The following is a 23115-nucleotide window of genomic DNA, read 5'->3' on the forward strand; positions in this document are numbered from 1 at the left end:
ATATTTGAATTGATTTAATAATGAATAATTTATATTTTGAAAGAGATGTGAAATGAATTTAAATTTAATTCTTCACTTGTTAAATATTTTTTAATAATTTAATTTTCATTATTACAATTATATTTAAATTGATGCACTTTAATAAAGGATTGTAGTCATAACTTGAATCTCACGCACAAGTCACGCACTCATTGCAAACATTTAAATATTCTTTATTTTTAATATATTTTTTTGTGGGGGTTAGATCAGCAAGTTGAGCTGCAAATAATAGTGCGTGTATGATAAGCAATGTGTGTTATGATTATGACACCTGAACAACATGCAAAATTGTGCAATCATTCATGGCCTAAAAATACATCATCAATCTTATTTAATCAGAATGAGAATCTTCTGGTTGCACAGCAGGAGGATATATTTATATTCAATGTGACTTTGTTTACGTAACAGGAAGCCAATCTCTCTGTCTCCCATTTCAAATGTATTTATATTCATTTCTCTCCCTTTAGAGTTTAGCAATTTTAGACAACCGATTTAGTGGAGAGATAATGACAAATGAAGTGGATCCCAGTAATCATCATACAAGATGCGATTTTGATAATGACAAATGAATTAAATACTCATCTCAAATATACTAAAAATAAATAAATTATACATTGACATAATGTAATACCTCTTACAACATATACTTTCTTCAAAAAAATGATGAAGTAGATGAATGACTAAGATTTAGTCTTGAATCATAAGTTTAATTCCATTAAAAGTGGATTGGAAATGTAAAGCTAGCAACTATTGTTAGCTAATTGATTCATTTATTTATTTAATGAAATTATTTAATTGTTTTCATGATTTTTTTGATTTTTTTTAAATTGATAATAGAAAAGAAAAATAGAAAAAAAATTGAAATATTTTTCAACATCTTCAAATTTTATGGATGTCTTAGCACTATATAATATTGATTGGTTGTGTATATTCAAAGTTGATATATTTTACTAAAGGATTGTAGTTCAATTAGTTGAAAACAATTAGTGGAAATTGAAAACAATTGGTGATAATCAATCAAAAATATATATTTGAGTAAATTAAAAGCACGCATCATAATGAATTAAATGCTTGCCTCTAATTGAATGCTAACTAGCATATATACCTTAAATTTTAATTTAATCTATATAAAATACGCCGAGAGATATCCTTCTCGAGATGCCTATTTTTAATCAATTTTATACCCTAAAATCAAATAGGCTCCTCGAGAAGGACATCTCTCAGTATATTTTATATAGATTAAATTAAAATTTAAGGTATATATGCTAGTGGTAGCCACATGAAGCAACATGGAAAACATAAAATAAATGCAATATATAATTATATAGTATCTTTTTCTTGAATTGATTTATATTATAATATTATAATAGTATTATATTATTATGTAGAGATATAAGAAATATATATATTTAGACTATTTTTAATAAATGTATGTGTTGCAAGCTACAAAATGTAAGATATATATAAGACTTTAATTAAAATAATAGTATAAAACATTATTTAATGGTCAATATTATGGTTACAGATAGGGCTAGGGTTAAGGTTAGAGTTAAGGTTTACATCATTGTTAGGGCTACGTTTAGGGTTCCCATCAAGGTTAGGGTTTGGTTTAGGTTTAGAATTATGGTTAGGGTTAGGATTTAGGATTACTGTTATGATTACGGTTAGGGTTAATATTTAGGATTACTGTTTAGGGTAAGGGTTAGTATTTGCATCATGGTCAGGGTTAAGGCTTGGGTTAGGGCTAGTATTTGCATCCTGGTTAGGGTTGGGATTTACCTATGGTGAAGGTTGGGGTTAGGGTTACGGTTAGATTTCAAGTTTATGGTGGGGGATTAGTGTTAGGGTTAGCATTTAGGTTTATGATTAGGGTTATGGTTAGGATTACAATTATGGTTATGGTTTATTTCATGGTTGGGGTGAGGGATAGGGTTAGGTTAACATTAGGATTAGGGCTATAGTTAGGATTTCTATCAGGGCTAGGGTTTAGGGTTATGGTTAGGATTATGGTTAGGGTTATGGTTTATATCATGATTGGGGTGAGGGTTATGGTTAGGGTCATAGTTAGGATTATGGATATGGTTAGGGTTTACATCATGAGTAGGGTTTGGGTTAGGTTAAGGGTTAAGGTTAGTGTTAAGGTTTAGGGTCAAGGTCAACATCATAGTTAGGGTTGGTTTTAGGTTTAGTGTAATGGTTTGGGTTAGAATTTACATCATCATTACATTAGGGTTAGGATTATGATTATGATTACAGTTAGGGCTAAATATTATGGTTGCGGTTAGGATTGAGATTATGGTCAAGGTTGAGGGTTAAAGATAGGGATTGGTTTTCAATTAGGGATAAGGATTATTGTTAGTGTTCGAGTTTAGAGTAATGGTTAGGATTAGGGTTAGGGTTATAATTATGATTACTATTAGGGTCTAGAGTTACAATTAGGATTATGGTTAGGGTTATGTTTTACACATTGTTGGGGTTAGTGTTAGGGTTTGGATTATGATTAGGCTTAGGGTTATGGTTATTATTAAGATTATGGTGAGGGTTAGCATTTATATCATGGTTAGGGTTAGGTTAAGCATTAGGGTTATGGTTAAGATTTGCATTGTGATTAGGGTTATTGTGAGGGTTAAGGCATAGGATTAGGGTTATTGTTAGGATTCTGGTTAGGTTAGGGTTATAGTTAGGATTATGGTTACAGCTAGGGGTGTATCATAGTTAGGGACAATGCTCAGATTAGGGTTAGGTTTTGGGGTAGGGTTATGATTACGATTATGATTATGGTTATGGGTATATAGTAGTTAGGGATAGTGTTAGGATTAGCCTTAGCCTTTGGGGTAGGGTTAGGGTTAGACTATAGGATTATGGTTAGAGTCATAATTTAAGATTACGATTAGCACTTACATAGTAGTTAGATAAATAGATTAATGGACAGGGTTAGACTTAGGTTTAGGGTTTGGATTAGGGTTAGGTTTTTGCTTAGAGATAGATTCAAGGTTAAGGTTAGGGTTTATTGTTAGTATAATAGTTAGGGTTAGGGCCTAGTATTAGGGTTATTGTTAGGATTATGATTAGGTATAGGGTTATAGATAGGATTATGGTTATAGTTAGGGGTGTATCATAGTTAGGAAAAAGTTAGGGTTAGGTTTTGGGGTAGGGTTAAGATTACAATTATAATTATGGTTAGGGGTACATATAATACTTTATAATAATGGTAGGATAAGGGTTATCTTTTGGGATAGGTTTAGGGTTAGACTTTAGGATTATTGTTAGAGTCATGGTTTAGGATTTTGGTTAGGGTTTATATTATAGTTAGGTTTAGCTTAATGGATGGGGTTAGACTTAAGTTTAGGGTTTGGATTAGGGTTAAGCTTTGGGTTACAGATAGATTCAAGCTTAGGGTTAGGGTTTCTAGTTAGTGTTATGGTTAGAGATATAACTTAATTTAGGGGTAGAGTTAGGGTTAGTGTTAAGGGTTACTATTAAAATTAATATTAGGATTTACACCATGGTTAGGGTTAGGTTTAGTTAGGGTTATGGTTAGGATTTACATCATGATTTGGGTTATTATTAGGGTTAGGGTTTAGGATTAGGGTTATTGTTAGGATTCAAGTTACGTTTAGGGTTATAGTTAGTATTATGTTTACGATTAGGGACGTATCATAGCTAGGGACAATGTTGGGGTTAGGGCCAAGTTTTAGAGTAGGGTTAAGATTGTGGTTATGATTATGGCTAGGGGTATATAATAGTTAGGGATAGTATGAGGATTAGGCTTAGCTTTTAGGTTAGGATTATATTTTAGGATTATTGTTAGAGTTATGGTTTAGGATTATGGTTAGGGGTGAACTCACAATAATGGTTCCCACTTTTTTGCCACTTTTGACACTGAGATGTACATTTTTAAAATAATCTTCAACTTCCGAGAACTATAACTTTTAAACTATTAAAAATTTGAAGATGATGTAAATTAGTGATTTCTAGCATTTTGTTTGTAGATTCTATATACATTTTTTTCAATTTTTTTTGAAAGATTTTTTAAAAAAATTTCCATCTCCCTCGAAAAGTAGTTTTTTACAACAAACTACATTTTTTAAGAGTGATGTGCCTTCCGTAACGCATAACTTTTTTTCTATAAATGATAAAAACTCAATTCTTTCGAATTTTGGTTTGTAACATCAATATCCAGGGCATGCATTTGGTTTTATAGTGATATGTTCAATATTTTTTATTTTATAAAGTTTTGAAGTCCGACTAGTCATAATTCAAACATAGGTTTACGTTTGAACACATAACTTGTTCTATATAAATCGAAATTCAAATTTTTTTTTTTTGTTAGAAAGAAGACATCAATACCAAGGGCATAGATATTTTTCAAAAAAATTTTGAATTAGTTTCTTATTTTTCCCAATGCGTTGAACAGAGAAGTTCATGTTCGTTTAAAAACCAACTTTTAATAAAATTAAAAAATCAAGAACATAATAAATTCAAAATATAACAAAATTATATCCGTTGGAAAGCTTGTTTCGAGTACTACCATCTAATATTTTTGGGTTATGAAGATTATTTCATTCGTGTACTGAACCAGAGCTCCGAAGTCATTAATTCTTCAGAACTCTGAAATTTTTTGGGAGAAACTTCCAATTTTGGGGTTTCGATCGAACACATGTTCGATCGGATTGGGTTCGCTCGAACCAAAGTGGGTTCGAGCGAACCCCCATTCGCTCGAACCCCCGAGCTAAATTTCGGCACGCATTTTTTGGTAACTGCCATGTTCGAGCGAACCCAACAATTTTTAACTGTCGGCTTTCGTTCGAACACGGGCCGACGCATTTTTCATTTTTTTTTTCATTTGTGGAATCGTATAAATATCTATAATTTTTTTTCGCTTTTTATCACTCAAATGATTAAAATAATTCGCACTTTTGGATGAGAGAAGATATTTGAAAATTATTTTGAAAGCGAATAATTTGAAGGTTTTTTGTAAAAGCATGGGGAACAAGAAGAGAAGGCAAAATAAAACTGCAAGGAATTATTCTCCCGAAACGGAAGAAAGATATCGAGAACAAAGAAGACAAAGATATCATGATGCAAGTATGTATTTTTAATTTTATTTCTATTTAATTTAATATGTATTACGTATCAATTAATTAGAATTCAATATTTTTTATCTAATATTTTTAATAGGATTAAAAATAATTTTGTTTTAATTGGAAAACATAATTAATTTGAGATAATACATGTGTATTTGCAAATTTCAATTTCCATCAACTTGCTTGTTGTGTAATTGCATTTTTCTCCTATATAATTAAGTTCATTTATAATAGATAAGACCTATTATGTCATAATTTTTAGGTTCTAAATTATATATATTGAATATTTAATCTACATGTACAAGTAATTTCATGTGATAGGTCCTTTAATATCACATAATATATTTGTCTTAAGGGTAGTTAAGCATATTAATTTTGTGAAATGTTTTTTCAAATGTGGTCATATTGATTTTAATAATAAGGCCTATTAGGACTATTACATTGATTATAGTTCTTAAATGTGACATAAATTTATAACAAAGAAGATATTTAATTTAATATGTATTACGTATCAATTAATTAGAATTCAATATTTTTTATCTAATATTTTTAATAGGATTAAAAATAATTTTGTTTTAATTGGAAAACATAATTAATTTGAGATAATACATGTGTATTTGCAAATTTCAATTTCCATCAACTTGCTTGTTGTGTAATTGCATTTTTCTCCTATTAAACATGTTGAATAATTTAGGTGAACTATTTATATTCAACTTCACGTACATGCAAAAACATTTCAGATTAGGAGGTCTATTATGCAATAATAGGTCTTAAATATACTCACATGTGACAAATTATAGTCCACTTACATTATGGTCCATAACAAATTAATATGAGGTCACCTAAGTTATCGTATGCATGCATCAAAATATTTGTACTTTTAATTTTCAAAATTGGAATTTCTAATTTATCAAAATTTTATTTTATGTGTTAAATTAGTGCTCAAAATTAGAGATTGAACTTTAATCCTAACCTGAGAACAAATTGAACTTTAAACCTAAACAAGTAATTTAATTAGAGTTATAACAATAAGGTCTTAAAAAAGTATTTAAATTTAATAAACCAAATTGAATGGGCTTTAATTTTAACATGTAAAGCTTTAAGCCAAATTCACCCCTATTCTTAATCCTAATTGAATAATCTCTGATTAATTCAAGAACCTTACACAAACTCTTAAATTATGTGCAGAACGGGCAAATGAACCTGTTGAAGAACACAATATAGTTGATGAACATAGGGAGGAGATTGTCCAAGTTGAACCAATGGAGACCTTTGAAGGAGAGGGGTCAGGCTCCTTACCTCCTACCACTGATATGGATGAGCATATTGTGGATCTAGCTAAACAGGTGAAGAGAAATATTTCTTATAAAAATTTAGATCATTTACTTGAAATGGATGTGGATGAGTTGAAACGTCTCAGTGAAGAACCTAGACATACTAAAAGGAGTTCAATGAATAAAAGTGCAAAAGAAATAATGTCGCATTTCAACAATCTTGATACTACACTAGAAAAAGCTCAATTGTTATCAATTGTACTTACTCATAAAGAATTAATAGATCCAATGAAATTGTTGGGTATAGATACAACAAATCAAAAGAGGAAATATTCTCAGCTACAAAAATCTATTGTTGATAATGTTAAGAAAGGTTTGGTGAACATTGGTAAAAAATCTCGAAAACTAGATAAGACCATTTCAAGAAGAGTGATGTTGACATCTTTAGTAAATGAAAGATTGCCTCAAAAAAGACAAATCTCTTCACTGTCATCTGAGTTTGGTTTTAGTAGAAGGACAATATCTAAATATGTTAAAAGGAGAAAGATTTTGGATGATACTACCTCAGAAGGGAATTGGGCAATTATGTGTAGAGCTCCTCGTTCTGATAGAATTGAAGATGTTGTTAGGAACTTTGTGACAAGTTTTTGGAATGATAATACTCGCCCTTCATCAAATAGTAGAGATGTTATCAAGCAAAGGATTGGTCCTGATCGTTATGATCTCCATGTAAAACATTGGCTAGACACAACAAAACATGAATTGTATGTATTGTTTACTAAAACAAACCCTCATATAAAGATTGGACAAACCATGTTTGAACGGTTAAGGCCATATTATGTGAAGTTAAACAAAGTTTTCGAAACTTGTTGTTGTCGTTATCACATCGAATTTGACTTGTACTATCAGGTGTTTCGAAAGATTAGAGAAGATAATGATGGTTATGAAAATGCTCCTCCTAAACGAACAAGTCAATTTATAGCATCCATCTTATGTGATAAATCAGATGATAATGCAACCGGTCAAATAAATTGCATAAGAGGAATTTGTGGAACATGCGGGGACTTGGCTAAATTGCCTTTGAGAGATGAAGATACTGACATGAGGAAGATGGTAAATTGCAAGAGTTATAAGTACAAAAAAATTGAAACAAAATTTGGAAAGGAATCTACAAGACTAGATTATGTAGAAGAAGAAATACCTATTGGAACATTTATGGAAAATTTTCGTAAGTTGATAAAACCATACATATGCCATGGTTTTTTTGCCAAGTGGCAAGCAGAACAATTTAAAAGATTAAGAGACACTTTCCCACTTGGAACTATTTTATCTGTAGTTGACTTCGCAGAGAATTACTCTTTTGTGCATCAAAAAGAGATTCAATCAGAGTATTATTTTTCAAAGCAAATCACTATTTTCGTGCATGTGTGTTATCGACATGCACAGATGAATTTAGATGGTGTTGATAGTACATTTGAAAATCGTGTCATTAAGAAAGAGTACCACTTCTATATCAGTGATGATAAGGAGCATGACACACTTTTTGTACAACATTGCTTTAAGAAGTTTTTTGAATATTTGAAAGATAGAGGCATAACAATAGTTAAACATTTTGTTTGGTCTGATGGATGTGCGGCACAATTCAAATCTTCGAGGCCATTTTATGCACTATGTAGATATCATCGAAATGACAAAATACCACATGTTTGGAGTTTTTTTGAGAGTGGTCATGGAAAGGGTGAACATGATGGTGCAGGAGCTTGTATCAAACGTGCTATAAGAAAGCATCAAATAAAGTACACAGGAGAACGTATAGAAAATGCACATGATGTTGTTGAATGGTGTAAGAAACACTTTGAACAACCTAATTATCCTGGGGAATCATCATCAAGAACATATAAGCCCATTCCATATAGAGTGTTTTGGGAGATAACCGGTACGTGTTCTCTTTTAGTATTTTATTCTATTTTTTTTTAATTTAACAACTTGATCTACATGTATGTATTCTTGTACACATGTACATTTTACAGATGTGGATAGAAAATCAATGCATGGATGCAAGAGTGTGGAGAGGACAAGATCTTTGCATTGTGTCATGAGTACAGATAATCGCCCATGGGCATTATACACTAGAGATTATTCATGTTTTTGTTCTGAATGCATTTTCGAAAACTATGTTGATTGCAAGAACCAAGAGCTTGGATATGTTAGTGAATGGAAAATGGTGCCACTAGATGTTTCTGACACATACGAGGATTCAAATGAGGATGAAAACTTTGAAGACATTCCTTTGATTTCTGGTGATTACGATCATATTTCAGGATTGATTAAAAAAGGTATGTATGTACATGACGTACACATGTAAACATTTCCTTAAAAATGACATATAACTTAGAATTTATTTAAATTGTGTCAAATTGCAGGAGATATTTTTGCAGTCATAGCAGAAGATCGAAATATAGAAGGTGTTAGTTATTATTTATTGCGTTGCACAGAAGAGAGAAAGAAGTTATCAAAATCTGAGATGAGTGATGGAATGTCATTTCCCACAGGTTTGAGTTCTGATTTGAATATGTACATACATACAAATCGCTTCTGTGAATTTTTTTAATTTCTCATGTTTCTTATATACATGTACATGCAGGATCAGTTGTAGTGCAAGGGACATATTTCAAACAAGTTAAAATTGTTCAACATGGGATTCATTTCACTGAATACCAAATTGATAACAAGGTATATCAGTATAGTCACTTGGTCATTGTTGTTGGCCTAATTCTTCAAACAGTTCCACGTCGAGGGCGGACTCAAAAGTGGAGACTAGATAGTGAAGATCATGACAAAATATTAAGTGTTATTGAAGAGCGTTGTGAACCACTTGATGTGGTATGAACTATATATACATAATTTAGTAATCCACTTGAATTGAATTTTAATGTAAAAGTTCAATCTATAAATTCTAGATCTCAAGTAACTTGTTTTGAAACTATTTAGGATAAATATTTTTTTAAGTTTATTTATACATTATATCAAATTAGGATGTATTTAAATGTGCACGTGTTTAATTGTATGTAATTGTATTTGTATTTAATTAAAAAATGCATATTTAAATTAGAATACATAATATGTACATTTGTAAAATTGATATATTTAATATGGAATTAGGACATGTACATGTTGTGAACTATTTAACTACAATATACATACCTAGAAGCTCACATACCTACAAATATACATACCTATGTAATATACATGTACTGGATGTGAACTATTCAATACATGACCTATCTTAGTTTAGTTTGTTCATTTCATACATACTCTTTTGTTTGAAAATCAAACATTTATAATTGAATACATTTAAATCAAGTTTGTTTGAAAATCAAACATGTATTTAAATCTAATCTAATCAAACATGTATAAATCTAATATAATCAAACATGTATAATAGATGATCAAACACAAACCAGGTATACAGAATAATCTAGAGTCTAAATAAGTCGTTGTACATGCATGAAATATACAATCTAATCAAACATGAATTTAAATCTAATCTTTAATCAAACATGTGTATAAATCTAATATAATCAAACATGTATAATAGATCAATCAAACACAAACCAGGTATAAAGTATAATCTAGAGTCTAAACAAGTCATTGTACATGCATGAAATATACAATCTAATCTTGAACATGAATTTAAATCTAATCTTTAATCAAACATGTGTATAAATCTAATATAATCAAACATGTATAATAGATCTTGATCAAACACAAACCAGGTATAAAGTATAATCTAGAGTCTAAACAAGTCGTTGTACACATGCATGAAATATACAATCTAATCAATCATGTATTTAAATCTAATTTAATCAAACATCATGTACATAAATCTAGAATATAATCAAACATGTGTATAAATATAATATAATCAAACATGTATAAAACTTATAACATGTATAATCTATAGTCTAAACTCCATGTATAAAGTATAATCTAGCTCTAGTCAAACACAAACCAGGTATAAAGTATAATCTAGAGTCTAAACTCCATGTATAAAGTATAAAGTATAATCCAGAGTCAAACATAAATCAGGTATAAAGTATAATCTAGAGTCTAAACTCCATGTACGTGCATGAATATATATATAATATGAAAGTATATAAAAAGATAAATGTAAATGAGCTATAAAGTCTGGAGCAAATCAACACTGGGGATCATCATGTCGGCTACGAACTGAGCGACCATCTGAGGGGGAGTCCTGCAAAAGTAGAATTTATTTAAATATTAAATATAATATATATAGATCTCTCTAGACGTGCATGTACATCAAATATATATATACCAAAAACCATAACTAACCTGTACACTAATGTCAGCATCTAAAGAATCTCTCCTACGCACATGCTCAGAGCTCAAGGAAGGAGTGACATGAGCTAACTGTCAATTTAAGGATTAGTCCACAATCAATTTAAATGATCTACAAATTAAAACTTAGAAAGTTCTAGATTATTTAAATTAAACATGAGATCTATATATATATATAGATTTATTAGGTACAAATTTGCAATGTAAGTATACATATATCTTCTAAAATTTTAAACGCACATGTACATGTACATACCTGTGTATCACCTGGAGTAGGCTGTATAGTAGACTGATCCTGTCCCGTAATCATATCAACAACATCACTCGTGCCAGTATATCTCTCTCTAGCTGTACGTATCACTGAGGAGTGCAAGGGGCTAACTAGATGAGTGGGCATCGTGGATGAAGTGTCTGACTGTAGTAGCATGTCCATAAATCCAGTATGGCTCAAATCTCTCAGCTGATCCTCAAATGAGTCCAAACCCTCATCTGTGATATGTACCTGATCAGCTCGTATCTCCTCACATGAATCCAACCGGCCCTCATCTGTGATATGGAGCTCATCAGCTCGTAGCTCCTCCTCTGCAGCAACAGAGTGATCTGTAGGTGGGTCAGTGCCTGGAGCATGCGTAGAGTGATGAGAATGCTGTGACTGCCTCGGGGTATGCGTCGATGCCGCTGTAGCCTGAACATCTCTGAGAATCTCCTCTCTAACATCACCCAATGGTATCCCAAGTCGAGATGAAATAAAACTATAAGCATGTAGTAGGTCCTCGACTAAATACTGCGACATCTGTACATGTCTACTACCTCCGACTATAGCTGCTACCTCATCTGGGGAGGGGATGCCAGCAGAAATATACCGATCATCTGAATCTGAAGCCCCCCCATGACTAGAAGATGCATGATCTATGGATGATCGCGAACGTGGTCGAGTCATCATATATCTGCCCACCCTGTCAGAAGATATGGTGGCTGCTGCTGATGCAATATGTCCAATCCTATCAATTGCTTCTCTCTGAGAAGCAATCACAACATGATCTGCTATGGGTGCCATGGCTGGGACTACTGCAGGAAATCTCTGGCCAACAAGGTCCCTGTGTCTAGGCGGAGCTCTATCACGCCTACGGTATGCATCTCTATCAGCAATCCTGCCCCTCCCCTGTCCATAATATCCCGGAATATCAAGGTAGTTTGGTTTCATCTGACAATGAACCTCAGCAAATACCTGCTGTGCAAAGTATAATGGAATCTGGTCGTTATTAGGATAACGACCATGGGCTGCTAAGAATCGTGGGTAAATCAGTGACGCAACCTGTGGGTCAATACATCTGGTAACCTGATATCCCCTCACCTTACTCTTCTCCTGATATTGTGGGAAGCATCTCTCCTTGATGGTCTCCTTCGAGACCACCCCCACCACATCAGCAAAAGAATGAGGACCCCTCACCTCACTCCTCAACTGTCTATATATATCCTCTATAACCTCAGGTGAGAATGAGGTATGAGATACTAAGCGATCCCTCAATGTCTGCAAACTGTCAAAAATGGACGTGCACGTACTCTTGTACATGCCATCAGTACGAGGGTCATCTAGTATGGCCCTCAACCTATGTAGCTCTCGATCACTATAATGAAAAATAGTGGCAATATCGGGCAAGGGGGGATCCTGCTGTGGTGGCTCCTGATGTGGAGCCTGGGCAGGTGGATCCTGATCAGGAGCCTGTGAAGGTGGATCCTGATCAGGAGCCTACAAAGGTGGATCCTGATCAGGAGCCTGCGAAGGTATATCCTGGGATGCCATCTATCTAGGTACATGTCATAAAGTTAAAATAAATACGTAAGCAGAGAGAGAGAGATCATTTTCATGAGAGAGAGAGAGAGAGAGATTATATACATATAAATCTTCATGACACAGAGAGAGAGATCATTTTCATTTTCAAAAAATACATGTAAAAATTTCAAATATTTCAGTGAGAGAGAGAGAGAGTTCATATATTTCAGATCTAGAGATAACATATATTTCAAAGAGATAGAGAGATCTAATGTACATGTACATATTTAAATCTTTGACATACATAAAAAATTCAAGAATAGAGAGATCTAACACGTCATATGTATGTTAGGACACTATATGATCCTAAGGGGAATGTCATATGTATAGTAGGATGTTATAAGGGGTCATACGTGGGTCTAACCACATATGACCCCTTAGGACACTATATGATCCTAAGGGGAATGTCATATGTACAGTAGGATGTTATAAGGGGTCATATGTGGGTCTAACCACATATGACCCCTTAGGACACTATATGATCCTAAGGGGAATGTCATATGTACAGTAGGATGTTATAAGGGGTCACGCATGTGTTAATGCATGTTGACCCCTTAGGACCACATACGACCCCTTAAGATAGTATGTGATGGACTAAGGGGTATGTCGTTCACACTAGGATTCTATAAAGGGTCATGCATGTGTTAATGCATGCGTGAGCCCTTAGGACCACATATTCAACCCCTTAGGACACATAGGAAATTTCATATGTATAGTAGGATGTTATAAGGGGTCCTATGTGACCTACTAAGGTGTCACGCATGTGTCAATGCATGTGTGGCCCCTTAGGACCACATATGACCCCTTAAGACGCTATGTGATGGGCTAAGGGGTATGTCGTTCACACTAGGATTTTATAAGGGGTCATATGTGGTTATAGGATTTTATAAGGGGTCATATGTGGGTCAAACCACATATGACCCCTTAGGACACTATATGATCCTAAGGGGAATGTCATATGTACAGTAGGATGTTATAAGGGGGTCATGCATGTGTTAATGCATGTTGACCCCTTAGGACCACATACGACCCCTTAAGATAGTATGTGATGGACTAAGGGGTATGTCGTTCACACTAGGATTCTATAAGGGGTCACGCATGTGTTAATGCATGCGTGAGCCCTTAGGACCACATATTCAACCCCTTAGGACACATAGGAAATGTCATATGTACAGTAGGATGTTATTAGGGGTCATACATGTGACCTACTAAGGGGTCAGGTATGTGTCAATGCATGCGTGGCCCCTAGGACCACATACGACCCTTAAGACGCTATGTGATGAACTAAAGGGTATGTCGTTCACACTAGGATTTTACAAGGGGTCATATGTGGTTATAGGATTTTATAAGGGGTCATATGTGGGTCTAACCACATATGACCCCTTAGGACACTATATGATCCTAAGGGGAATGTCATATGTACAGTAGGATGTTATAAGGGGTCATATGTGACCTACTAAGGGGTCACACATGTGTTAATGCATGCGTGACCCCTTAGGACAACATAGGACCCCTTAAGACACTATGTGATGGACTAAGGGGTATGTCGTTCACACTAGGATTTTATAAGGGGTCATATGCAGTTCTAAGGGGTCATGCATATGTTATAACAAATGCATGACCCCTCAGAACCACATATGACCCCTTATGACACTATGTGATCCTAAGGGGAATGTCATATGTATAGTAGGATGTTATAAGGGGTCCTATGTGACCTACTAAGGTGTCACGCATGTGTTAAAGCATGCGTGACCCCTTAGGACCACATACGACCCCTTAAGACGCTATGTGATGGGTTTTGGGATATGTCGTTCACACTAAGATTGATTTTATAAAGGGTCATATGCGATTTTAATGGGTCACGTATGTGTTAAGACACTATTTGATGGACTAAGGGGTATGTCATTCACCCTACAATTTTATAAGGGGTCATATGCGATTCTAAGGGGTCCCGCATGTGTTATAACACGTGTGACACCTTAGAACCACGTATGACCCCTTAGGACACTAGATGTGATCCTAAAGGGAATGTCATACATGTACACTATTATATTATATGTGATCCTCTATGACCTCCTAAGAGAACGTATAGTGTCATATGTGGTCTCAAGGGGTCATGTTGTGCGTGTAATAGGATGTGAAAATAGGTCACATTGTAGAGGAAATTTATTTTGTCTAATTTGTTTAAATTTGGTATCTAAATTTTCTAATGTTTATTTAAATTAATTTTTTTAACGTTTTTCTTTTTTTGCTAATGTTTTTCTAAGATCTGATTTACTACAGGGTAGTTTTCTATGTTTTTCATAACAATTTTTTAAAATGTTGAAAAAAATATACATCTAGATACAATTACGTAATTTTAAAAACAAATTTACACATTTCAATCAAAATATTAAATTATCAAACATTTTTCTAAAATAATGAAAAACAATAAATTATCAAACATTTTTCTAAAATGTTCAAAACCAATAACTATATATAATTATTTAATTAAAAAATTAAATTAACAAATAAATTATTTACAAATTTAATAAAAAAAGACATTATTAAACCAAACAAAGGGTTATTTTGTGCACCTGATATAACAAGGGTCGAAAACTGAAATAAGAAAGATGCTAACTGCTGTAGACAATGCTCGATGACGTGATGCTGATGACTGGTTCGATCTAACCCCCACCAGACAGAAAAAATCAAATATAACAATGACCTTTTAACTGTCATTTTCGATATTTATAAAATTTTAAAAAAAACCCTAACTGCCAAGGGTTCGAGCGAACGGGGGGTTCGAGCGAACCCATTAAATATCGATATTTTAATGGGTTCGCTTGAACCACCGTGTTCGCTCGAACCCTGCTGAACCGTTTGGTTCGCTCGGACTCCCAGGGGTAGTCCGAGCGAACATTTATGTTTCGCTCGAACATTGTCAAATCCGAAATTCCCACTTTCGCCAAATTCTTTCGTTGGCAAAAGTGGGAACCAGTTTTGTGAATTCACCCTTAGGGTTTACATCATAGTTAATTTTAGGTTAATGGATAGGGTTAGACTTAGGTTTAGGGTTTGGATTATGGTTAGGCTTTCGCTTAGAGATAGATTCAAGGTTTAGTGCTAGGGTTTATGGTTAGTGCTATAGTTATGTTTAGGGCTTAATATTAGGATTATTGTTAGGATTATGTTTAGGTTTAGGGTTATAGCTAGGATATGGTTATGGTTAGGGATGTATCTTGGTTAGGGACAATTCTATGGTTTAGGGTAGATTTTGGGGTAGGGTTAAGATTACGGTTATGATTATGGTTAGGGGTATATAATAGTTAGGGATAGTGTTAGAATTAGGGTTAGATTTTGGGGTAGGGTTACTGTTAGACTTTAGGATTATAGTTAGAGTTATGGTTTAGGATTATGGCTAGGGTTATATCATAGTTTGGTTTAAGATGTAATGGATATTGTTAGACTTAAGTTTAGGGTTTGGATTAGGGTTAGGTTTTAGCTTAGAGATAGATTCAAGGTTAGGGTTAGGTTTTATGATTAGTGTTATAATTAGAGATATAATTTAATATAGAGGTAGAGTTAGGGTTATGGTTCATATCATGGTTAGGGTTAGTGTTAAGGGTTACTATTAGGATTAATCTTAGGGTTTACACCATTGTTAGGGTTAGGTTTAGTGTTAGGGTTATGGTTAGGATTTACATCATGATTATGGTTATTGCTAAGGTTAGCGGTTAGGTTTAGAGCTATTGTTAGGATTATGGTTTAATTATATGGCTAGAGTTAATTTTGTGGTTAGGTTATGGTTGGCATTCAATTAGAGGGATTAGGGTTAAGGGTTAAGGGTATAGTCAATTAGATTTAGGGTTCAATTAAGATTAGGATTTGATTATGATGACATTTAATTATAGTTAGGGTTAGGATCATAGTTCAATTAGGATCAAGGTATAGAGTAGATTAGGGTTAGGGCTAGTTGAGGATTAGAGTTCAATTAGGGTTGCGGTTAAGTTGAGGTATAAGATCCAATTATGGTTAGTTTATGGTTCAAGTTGTAATTAGAGATGAATTATAGAGTATGATTAGGTTATGATTAGGTTTCAATTAGTTTTAAGGTTTAGTTTGGGTTTATGGTTCAATCATGGTTAGATTAGGGTTGAAGTTGTAGGTAGTGTTTAATTCTCTAGAGTTATAGTTAATTTTAGGGTTAGGTTTTAATTTGGTAAGATTAGGTTTAGTGTTAATGTTAGGGTACAATTAGGGTTAATATTGAAGGATAATGTTCATGGCAAAAGTTGAGGCTCCATTAAATTAGTGGGAGCATTATGGAGGGTTCAATCATGAATAGGGTTAGTATTACAATTTAATTAGAGTTTAGTTAGGGTTAGAGTTATTTTTAGGATTCAAATAGGGTTAAGGTTCAATTATGGTTAGATTAGGGTTCAAGTTGTAGGTAGGGTTTAATTCTAGGGTTAGAATTAAGTTTAGGATTATTTTTTAATTATGATAAGATGAGATTTGACTAAGGTTAGGCTAAAATTGGGATTATTATTATAAGATAATGCTTTAAGGACACTTATTTTCATTTTCCTATAAATAGAATTTAAATCACATATTTATCATCAGTTAGAAATCGCTTTTAATAATAAATATTCTTTGTATACTAAAAATTATATATTATTTTTGAAATGTGTGTACATGCATGTAACTTTGATTTTTTGAATTTAGAAACATTATATTTTTATGATTAAACCTTAGAAAAAAAAATTCTATTTTTTTTCTAAATTTAAAATTTAAAATTATATACTTTTTTTATTCCTTATACTTTTGTAGCATGTAATTTTGATTTTTTGAATATAGAAACATCAATTAAAATTTAGAAACATTTTTTGATATTTCTAAATTGAAAATTAAAAGTATAATTGAATTTAGTAATGTACTATATTTTTATGTTTAAAATTTACAAACAAAAAAATCTTTTTGGTCTTTCTAAATTCAAAATTGTTTCCTTCCATTTTCAATCAAAATATTGCTTTTATTTTTATTATTTCTGTAAAATTAATTAACAATAATAACATTCTTTCTAGGAAGCAATATTTTGCCAAAAAGATAAAAATTATTTGTTTTATCACTTTATAGAAATAAAAAAAGTTGTTTATATCAAATTGATACTAATCAATTTAATATATCGAATTGATACTAATAATTAAATGAACTAAATGAACTGCAAATTATCAATTCCTCAAAAGTTTTTAATTTCTTTTTAAAATTTTGATTTAATTGTAAATTTATGAAACAACCAATAATCCACACCATGTGTTATCAATAGTATAAAAAAATCTATTTACAAATATAATATAATTAAAGCTGAAATACATTATATAAATTGAACATAAAGGGTCCCAACAAACTACTTAAATAGGGATTTAACCTATTGGACATTCATTGTGCACCCTTTAGAAACTAAGGGTAATGTACATCCCTACTTTTATTTATGATATTCTTTCCTTACTGATGAAAAATATATGCTCATGAGTGGAATGCAAATAAAGTATAAATAGTTTAAAAGAAAAAACTAAAAAAATACAGGAACAAATGCAACAAAGGACTGGAGAGGACCCTGAGAACTTGGATGGCCTACTTGATCTGTGCATTCAACATAACCTTTTGCTTTTCTTCTTCCTTATGTGTTGTCTGCAAAAAAATGGAAGCATTGGAATGAGATACGGGAATGGACATCCATCAAAAAATAATGATAGTAGCAAGCAGAAACAAAACAGTTGCAAGAAATAATGATAGTAGCTTCATCTATCTTTGACCTTGCTCACCTACAAACATCCATACAAGAACATAGATAATCAAAACAAAAGTACAAATGAATACACTGCTTAAATCTAATAAAGAAAGAAAATATAGATTTTAAACAAATATTGAAATCCTGCTCACCAATAATGCCATGATTGTAATCTGTATTTGGATCTTCATCCAGGTTGCAAAAAAATCGATTGTAGAATAATAGAGATATAGGAACACAATGGTTTCATTTAAAGAGATCGTCTTCCAATCTTCCACTATCATTTCAGTGTGGGAGGAAACTGCTGCTCTTCCACTATGCTAGTAGTATTGTTGCTCTTCCACTTTGCTCACGGTATGTTAGACTCTTCAGCAGCCTCATTCTTATGCTCACCATTATTGTCCATGAAATGTAACGCACTCTTAAATTCTGTTACGGCTGTAGAGATGCCTCTCTGTGTAACTGCCAGGAATATGAAACGTTTCTTTTTTCTTACACCGACAGACCTGGTGACCCCTATACGATGCCATTGTAGGTTACGCCTCTCGGCATAAATACATTGCATAAACATAATGAACTAAAATATTGCATAAAATATTGAACTAAAATATAATGCAATACCTCTTGACAACATATACCCCAAATTGAAATGATGAAATGATAATTTTTAAATTTAATTTTATAAATTTTTCACACAAATGAACTAAAATATTGCATAAACATAATAAACTAAAATATAATGCAACACCTACATACTTGCTCCAAATTGAAATGATGAAATGATATATTTAAATTTAATTTAACTCTATCCAAAGTGTTGGGTAAGAGGAGGTGCACTAGGACGAGCAAGTTGAAGATATAAATTCTTTGATTAAGATTTGATCTTGGATCATGAATTTAATCATATTTGCATATAGAGGTGACTTAACTAATTTATTTATTTAATGAGCTTATTTAATTATTTTGATCAATGATTTATCATAATTTGTATTAAATTATTTGTAGATGATGGAATTATTTAAAGTTATTTTAATATTTGTAGAGAAATAATTTAGTTAAATTAATTAAATAATAAAAAATATTTAATCATTTTGATTTTGATAAAATAAATTTGTTGAAATAGGTTGAATTATTTTAACCAATAGATATTGTTAGGTGTCAAAATGAGATCAATAATGTGGAGATGCAAGAATTCAATGTACAAATCTTGATTATGCCATCTACCAAGATCTGTAATAAATAAAAAATTGATATATGTCATGATCCCAATTCCCAAACCAACCAATAAATTGACCAAATCAGATATTGCCTACAAATTTAATAATTTATTAAAGAATCTTAACATTACTTTATTTGTTGCTTATAGAATAGGCGTTGGAGAGAAACAAATTGTTTTTTAATTAAATATTTAAGAACGGCTTGAGATTTTAATAATTATGATCTGATTTTAAAGATGATAAATAATAATATCCACAAGTTAAATCACACGCACAAGTCACTCAAAAAAGCTATAAATAAAGCATGAAGTCATTGGCATTGAAGTATAAACATGAGTTACATAGACTTTCAGCCATGGAAGGCAAAAGGATGGCCTTTAATCTGAGCTTTAATTGCAAATATTTAAATATACATTTTTACTTTCAGCCAATTCTTTTGTAGAAACCAAAGGCAGTAGCGTATTTCTTCATATCACCCTACGATAACCGCCTGCAATCTTCTGCTCAATTCCTTGCTGGATTCACACAAACGCACTGTAAGATATACAGCAACAGAAAAAATTTAGTAGAAGAACTACCAGACATTTAACAGTTTCTCTGTCTTTACCTGATGCGTTGACGATCTGCAGTAGTTGTGGAGAGAAGCCCTCGGTTTTCTTCAGCCCTTCTGATGAGGTAAGGCATGACATGATCCACAGGCCCAAAAGGAAGATATTTACTGACCTGGAATCCTGCCTGAACTAAACCTAATGAAAGGCTGTCTGCCATTCCCTTCAGCTGTGCAAACTGTACTCTATCATTGCCCTTTCTGATATTCAGTTCTTCTGCTTTGGCAGCTGCAGCTTTGCCTGTAACAAACAAACAAACAAATATAAAAATCTGTTGATCTGTTAATAAATGATGTTACCTGATAACCATAGTTTGTTTTTACCTGACTGGAAGTTATGAGTGGCTAACACAACAGACGCCTCTGCCATGGCAGCTTTCTCCATCATGAGACTCGCGCACGCGTCGTAACAGTTGTGCGTGTCTTGTATTGAAGAATGGATGGGCGAAGGGGCGCCCAGAGAAGCTGCCAGCGCGGATTCCCTGCTGATGTAGGCGCCACGTACGAGCTTCAGTCCGATCTGTATTCCCCTCCGCGTTGCCTCGTCAGACGCAAGCTGCAGACGTGGCAGCGCGTCCTGCAAATAAGCCTGGACGGTGCCGTAAACGACTGGTTTGGCAGATTTGTTGAATTCCAGAGAAGCAGAGAAAGTAAAGTAGTCTATGGCAGGCTGGACGGATGTGTATTCCGCGTCTATTAACAGAGGCAGGGAGTTTTCCTCGCAGGATTTGCAGAGCGTACGCAACCTCTCTTCCGCCAATTTGAGGTGTTTTTCTTCGGTAGCAGTCAATGGTTCAGGAGCGGTAAAGGTATGGTAAGTAGGGCTAGAGGGCGCTAAAATTGGCAGAGTATCTTGCATCCATGGAAGGCTTATCTGATCCGGATGGAGGTGCCGCCATCTTAGTAGGTCGCTAACTCTTTCTAGCAGGGGAAGAGGACATAGCGCCGTGATCTTCACGCATGCAAAGCTAACCTGGAAAACAAATAAACAGACGAGATTTAGCAAATACAGAGGTTCCTGGCTTAATATATATACACTGAACTTTACCCAGTCATGGATTTTTATAGAAAATTTGAGCGTAGCAGTGATAGCTATAGATCTCAACGACAAGAAGAAATCCGCGATAATTTTACACAGGAAGCCTGAAAATATGAAAAATAATTAATTGTGAACAAAATGAAAATTTATTTATTGTAGGAGACGCAACGGAGATTCATTTAGATAAATACTCTGTAAAAGGTCATCTCTGTACTGCAAATATTATTGCCTCAACCAGAACTTCACATCCAAGAATGATGAAATTCGTTGAAATAAAGGAAGATAAATTTAGATTGACAATAGAAATTGTAGGAAAACGAAAAGATTCTCAAAACTTCACAGCAATATTCTAGGAAAACTTAAAGATTTTCAAAATTTCACGAATACTCGAGAAAAACGAAAAGATTTTCGAAATTTCAGAGAAATATTCAAGAAAAAACGAAAAGATTTTTAAAAATTTCCAGAAAAACGAAAAGATTTTCTATACTTTGCAGAAAATTTCCAGAAAAACAAAAAGATTTTCTAAACTTCACAGAAATATTCTTACCGAACCGGCTGGGAGTCGAAGCGTTGTCTGGACTGTATTCAGAAACCCTTGAAGGTTTTGGTCACATGAATCGTTATCGGTCGCGTCTTCGAGGCTGTAATCAAGAATTCCTTTGAGTCCTAACTCCCACATGCGCTGCAGCGTCGCCGAGGCCTCCGCCACGTTTTCTCCCGCGCAGAAATGCGAATACGCGGTCTGTTTAACGGCCTGAAGCACAGGAATTCTAAAGGCCGCGTGTTTCATCAACGGAAGCCTAAGAACCTTTATGCTCAGGTCGACCAGGGGCTCATAAGCAACAAGATAAAGATTAAAAAGCGTCGATAAAAGTTCCCTGGAGCTCATCGCAGAGTACAAAGCCTCGCCATTTTCGATCTGCAGGTTGCCGTGATTTATTATATCCGGGACGACCGTTGCGCCTATCCAGTCTTGCAGAGCAGGAGCAGATCGCTGTGCGGACTCAGATGTCAGACAACGGGAATTGAATAGACCCTGGCTTGTATCACCACCTAGTTTTGAACCGCAGACTTCTGAGTTACCAACAAAACTCGCTGAGACTCGAACCTCGGACCTCTCAAATCTATTCCTCAGACCGCCTAGAAGAATATTCCTATTTCCTTTCGATGAAGCCAACAGTGCTCGCCATGCCATTACACCTTCGACTGGTCTCGTGTTCGAATCCCTCCTCACTCAATCCCCTTCACAAATATGCAACTGAATCTCACCCAACAGCTCGATTTAAAGACTGCAGAGAACAATTTTCAGGCTGCCAGATTAGAGTTTTACCGATTGGACATTAACGGAGACGTGGAGCATGACACAAATCCAACGTGGATTCTATCTTGATGCGAGCATATAGCGCCATTGTCGGGACTAGAAAACTCGGATTTGGATTGAGGAACTTTCCTGTCAACATCATCCTACCTGGTCCATGTTTGAATGATCGATATCCAGCCTGTATTTTCTGAACTGGAAAAAGTGGCGCGGCCTCCGATGATCTCCATTAGGGTTTCAGCGAAATGGGGCGGTCTGGAGATGACGGTGCTGTCTGATCTGACATCAAATCCAGCAATTTGTAACGTCATTGTCAGCGTACAACTTTAACCAGCTTACAAGTTGCATGTCAGTCAGCAGTGACATTTAATTGCATGGCTGACTAGTTTTTCCAGTCTGATCTCTCCAGAGCTGTCAAAATAATCGTACGGAACGGTGCACACGAAGTCCGAGCTCTGTGGAAGGGACTCCAAGATGTCTGGAGTGAATATCCCTACTGATTCTAATAACGTGGGAAGGAATCTGCATTAATGCTTAGGGTTGTAGATAGTACAAGATGTTCTTA

The 23115-nt window shown here is 33.9% G+C and overlaps 1 protein-coding gene across 1 annotated transcript; it reads right to left on the minus strand.

Annotated features, from left to right (window-relative positions):
• Positions 1 to 19878: 19878 nt before the first annotated feature.
• Positions 19879 to 22797, minus strand: LOC131071269 (proline dehydrogenase 2, mitochondrial). Its single transcript, XM_058007038.2, has 4 exons — positions 21780 to 22797; positions 20518 to 21166; positions 20194 to 20434; positions 19879 to 20101 (listed from the first exon to the last, which is right to left on the minus strand). The coding sequence occupies exons 1-4, from the start codon at positions 22425 to 22427 to the stop codon at positions 20059 to 20061; spliced, it is 1581 nt and encodes a 526-aa protein (XP_057863021.1). The 5' UTR covers positions 22428 to 22797; the 3' UTR covers positions 19879 to 20058.
• Positions 22798 to 23115: the final 318 nt, after the last annotated feature.

This window comes from Cryptomeria japonica, chromosome 8 (genome assembly GCF_030272615.1).
Source record: "Cryptomeria japonica chromosome 8, Sugi_1.0, whole genome shotgun sequence".
Classification (NCBI taxonomy): Eukaryota; Viridiplantae; Streptophyta; class Pinopsida; order Cupressales; family Cupressaceae; genus Cryptomeria; species Cryptomeria japonica.

Excerpts from the sequence above, each read along its gene's own strand:
- LOC131071269 (XM_058007038.2), bottom strand. The coding sequence starts at position 22,427 with ATGGCATGGCGAGCACTGTTGGCTTCATCGAAAGGAAATAGGAATATT. Across the intron at positions 21,167-21,779 it reads TTCGACTCCCAGCCGGTTCG|GTTAGCTTTGCATGCGTGAA; the intron begins GTAAGAATATTT and ends TTTGTTTTCCAG. Across the intron at positions 20,102-20,193 it reads GCAGATCGTCAACGCATCAG|CAAGGAATTGAGCAGAAGAT; the intron begins GTAAAGACAGAG and ends GTGTGAATCCAG.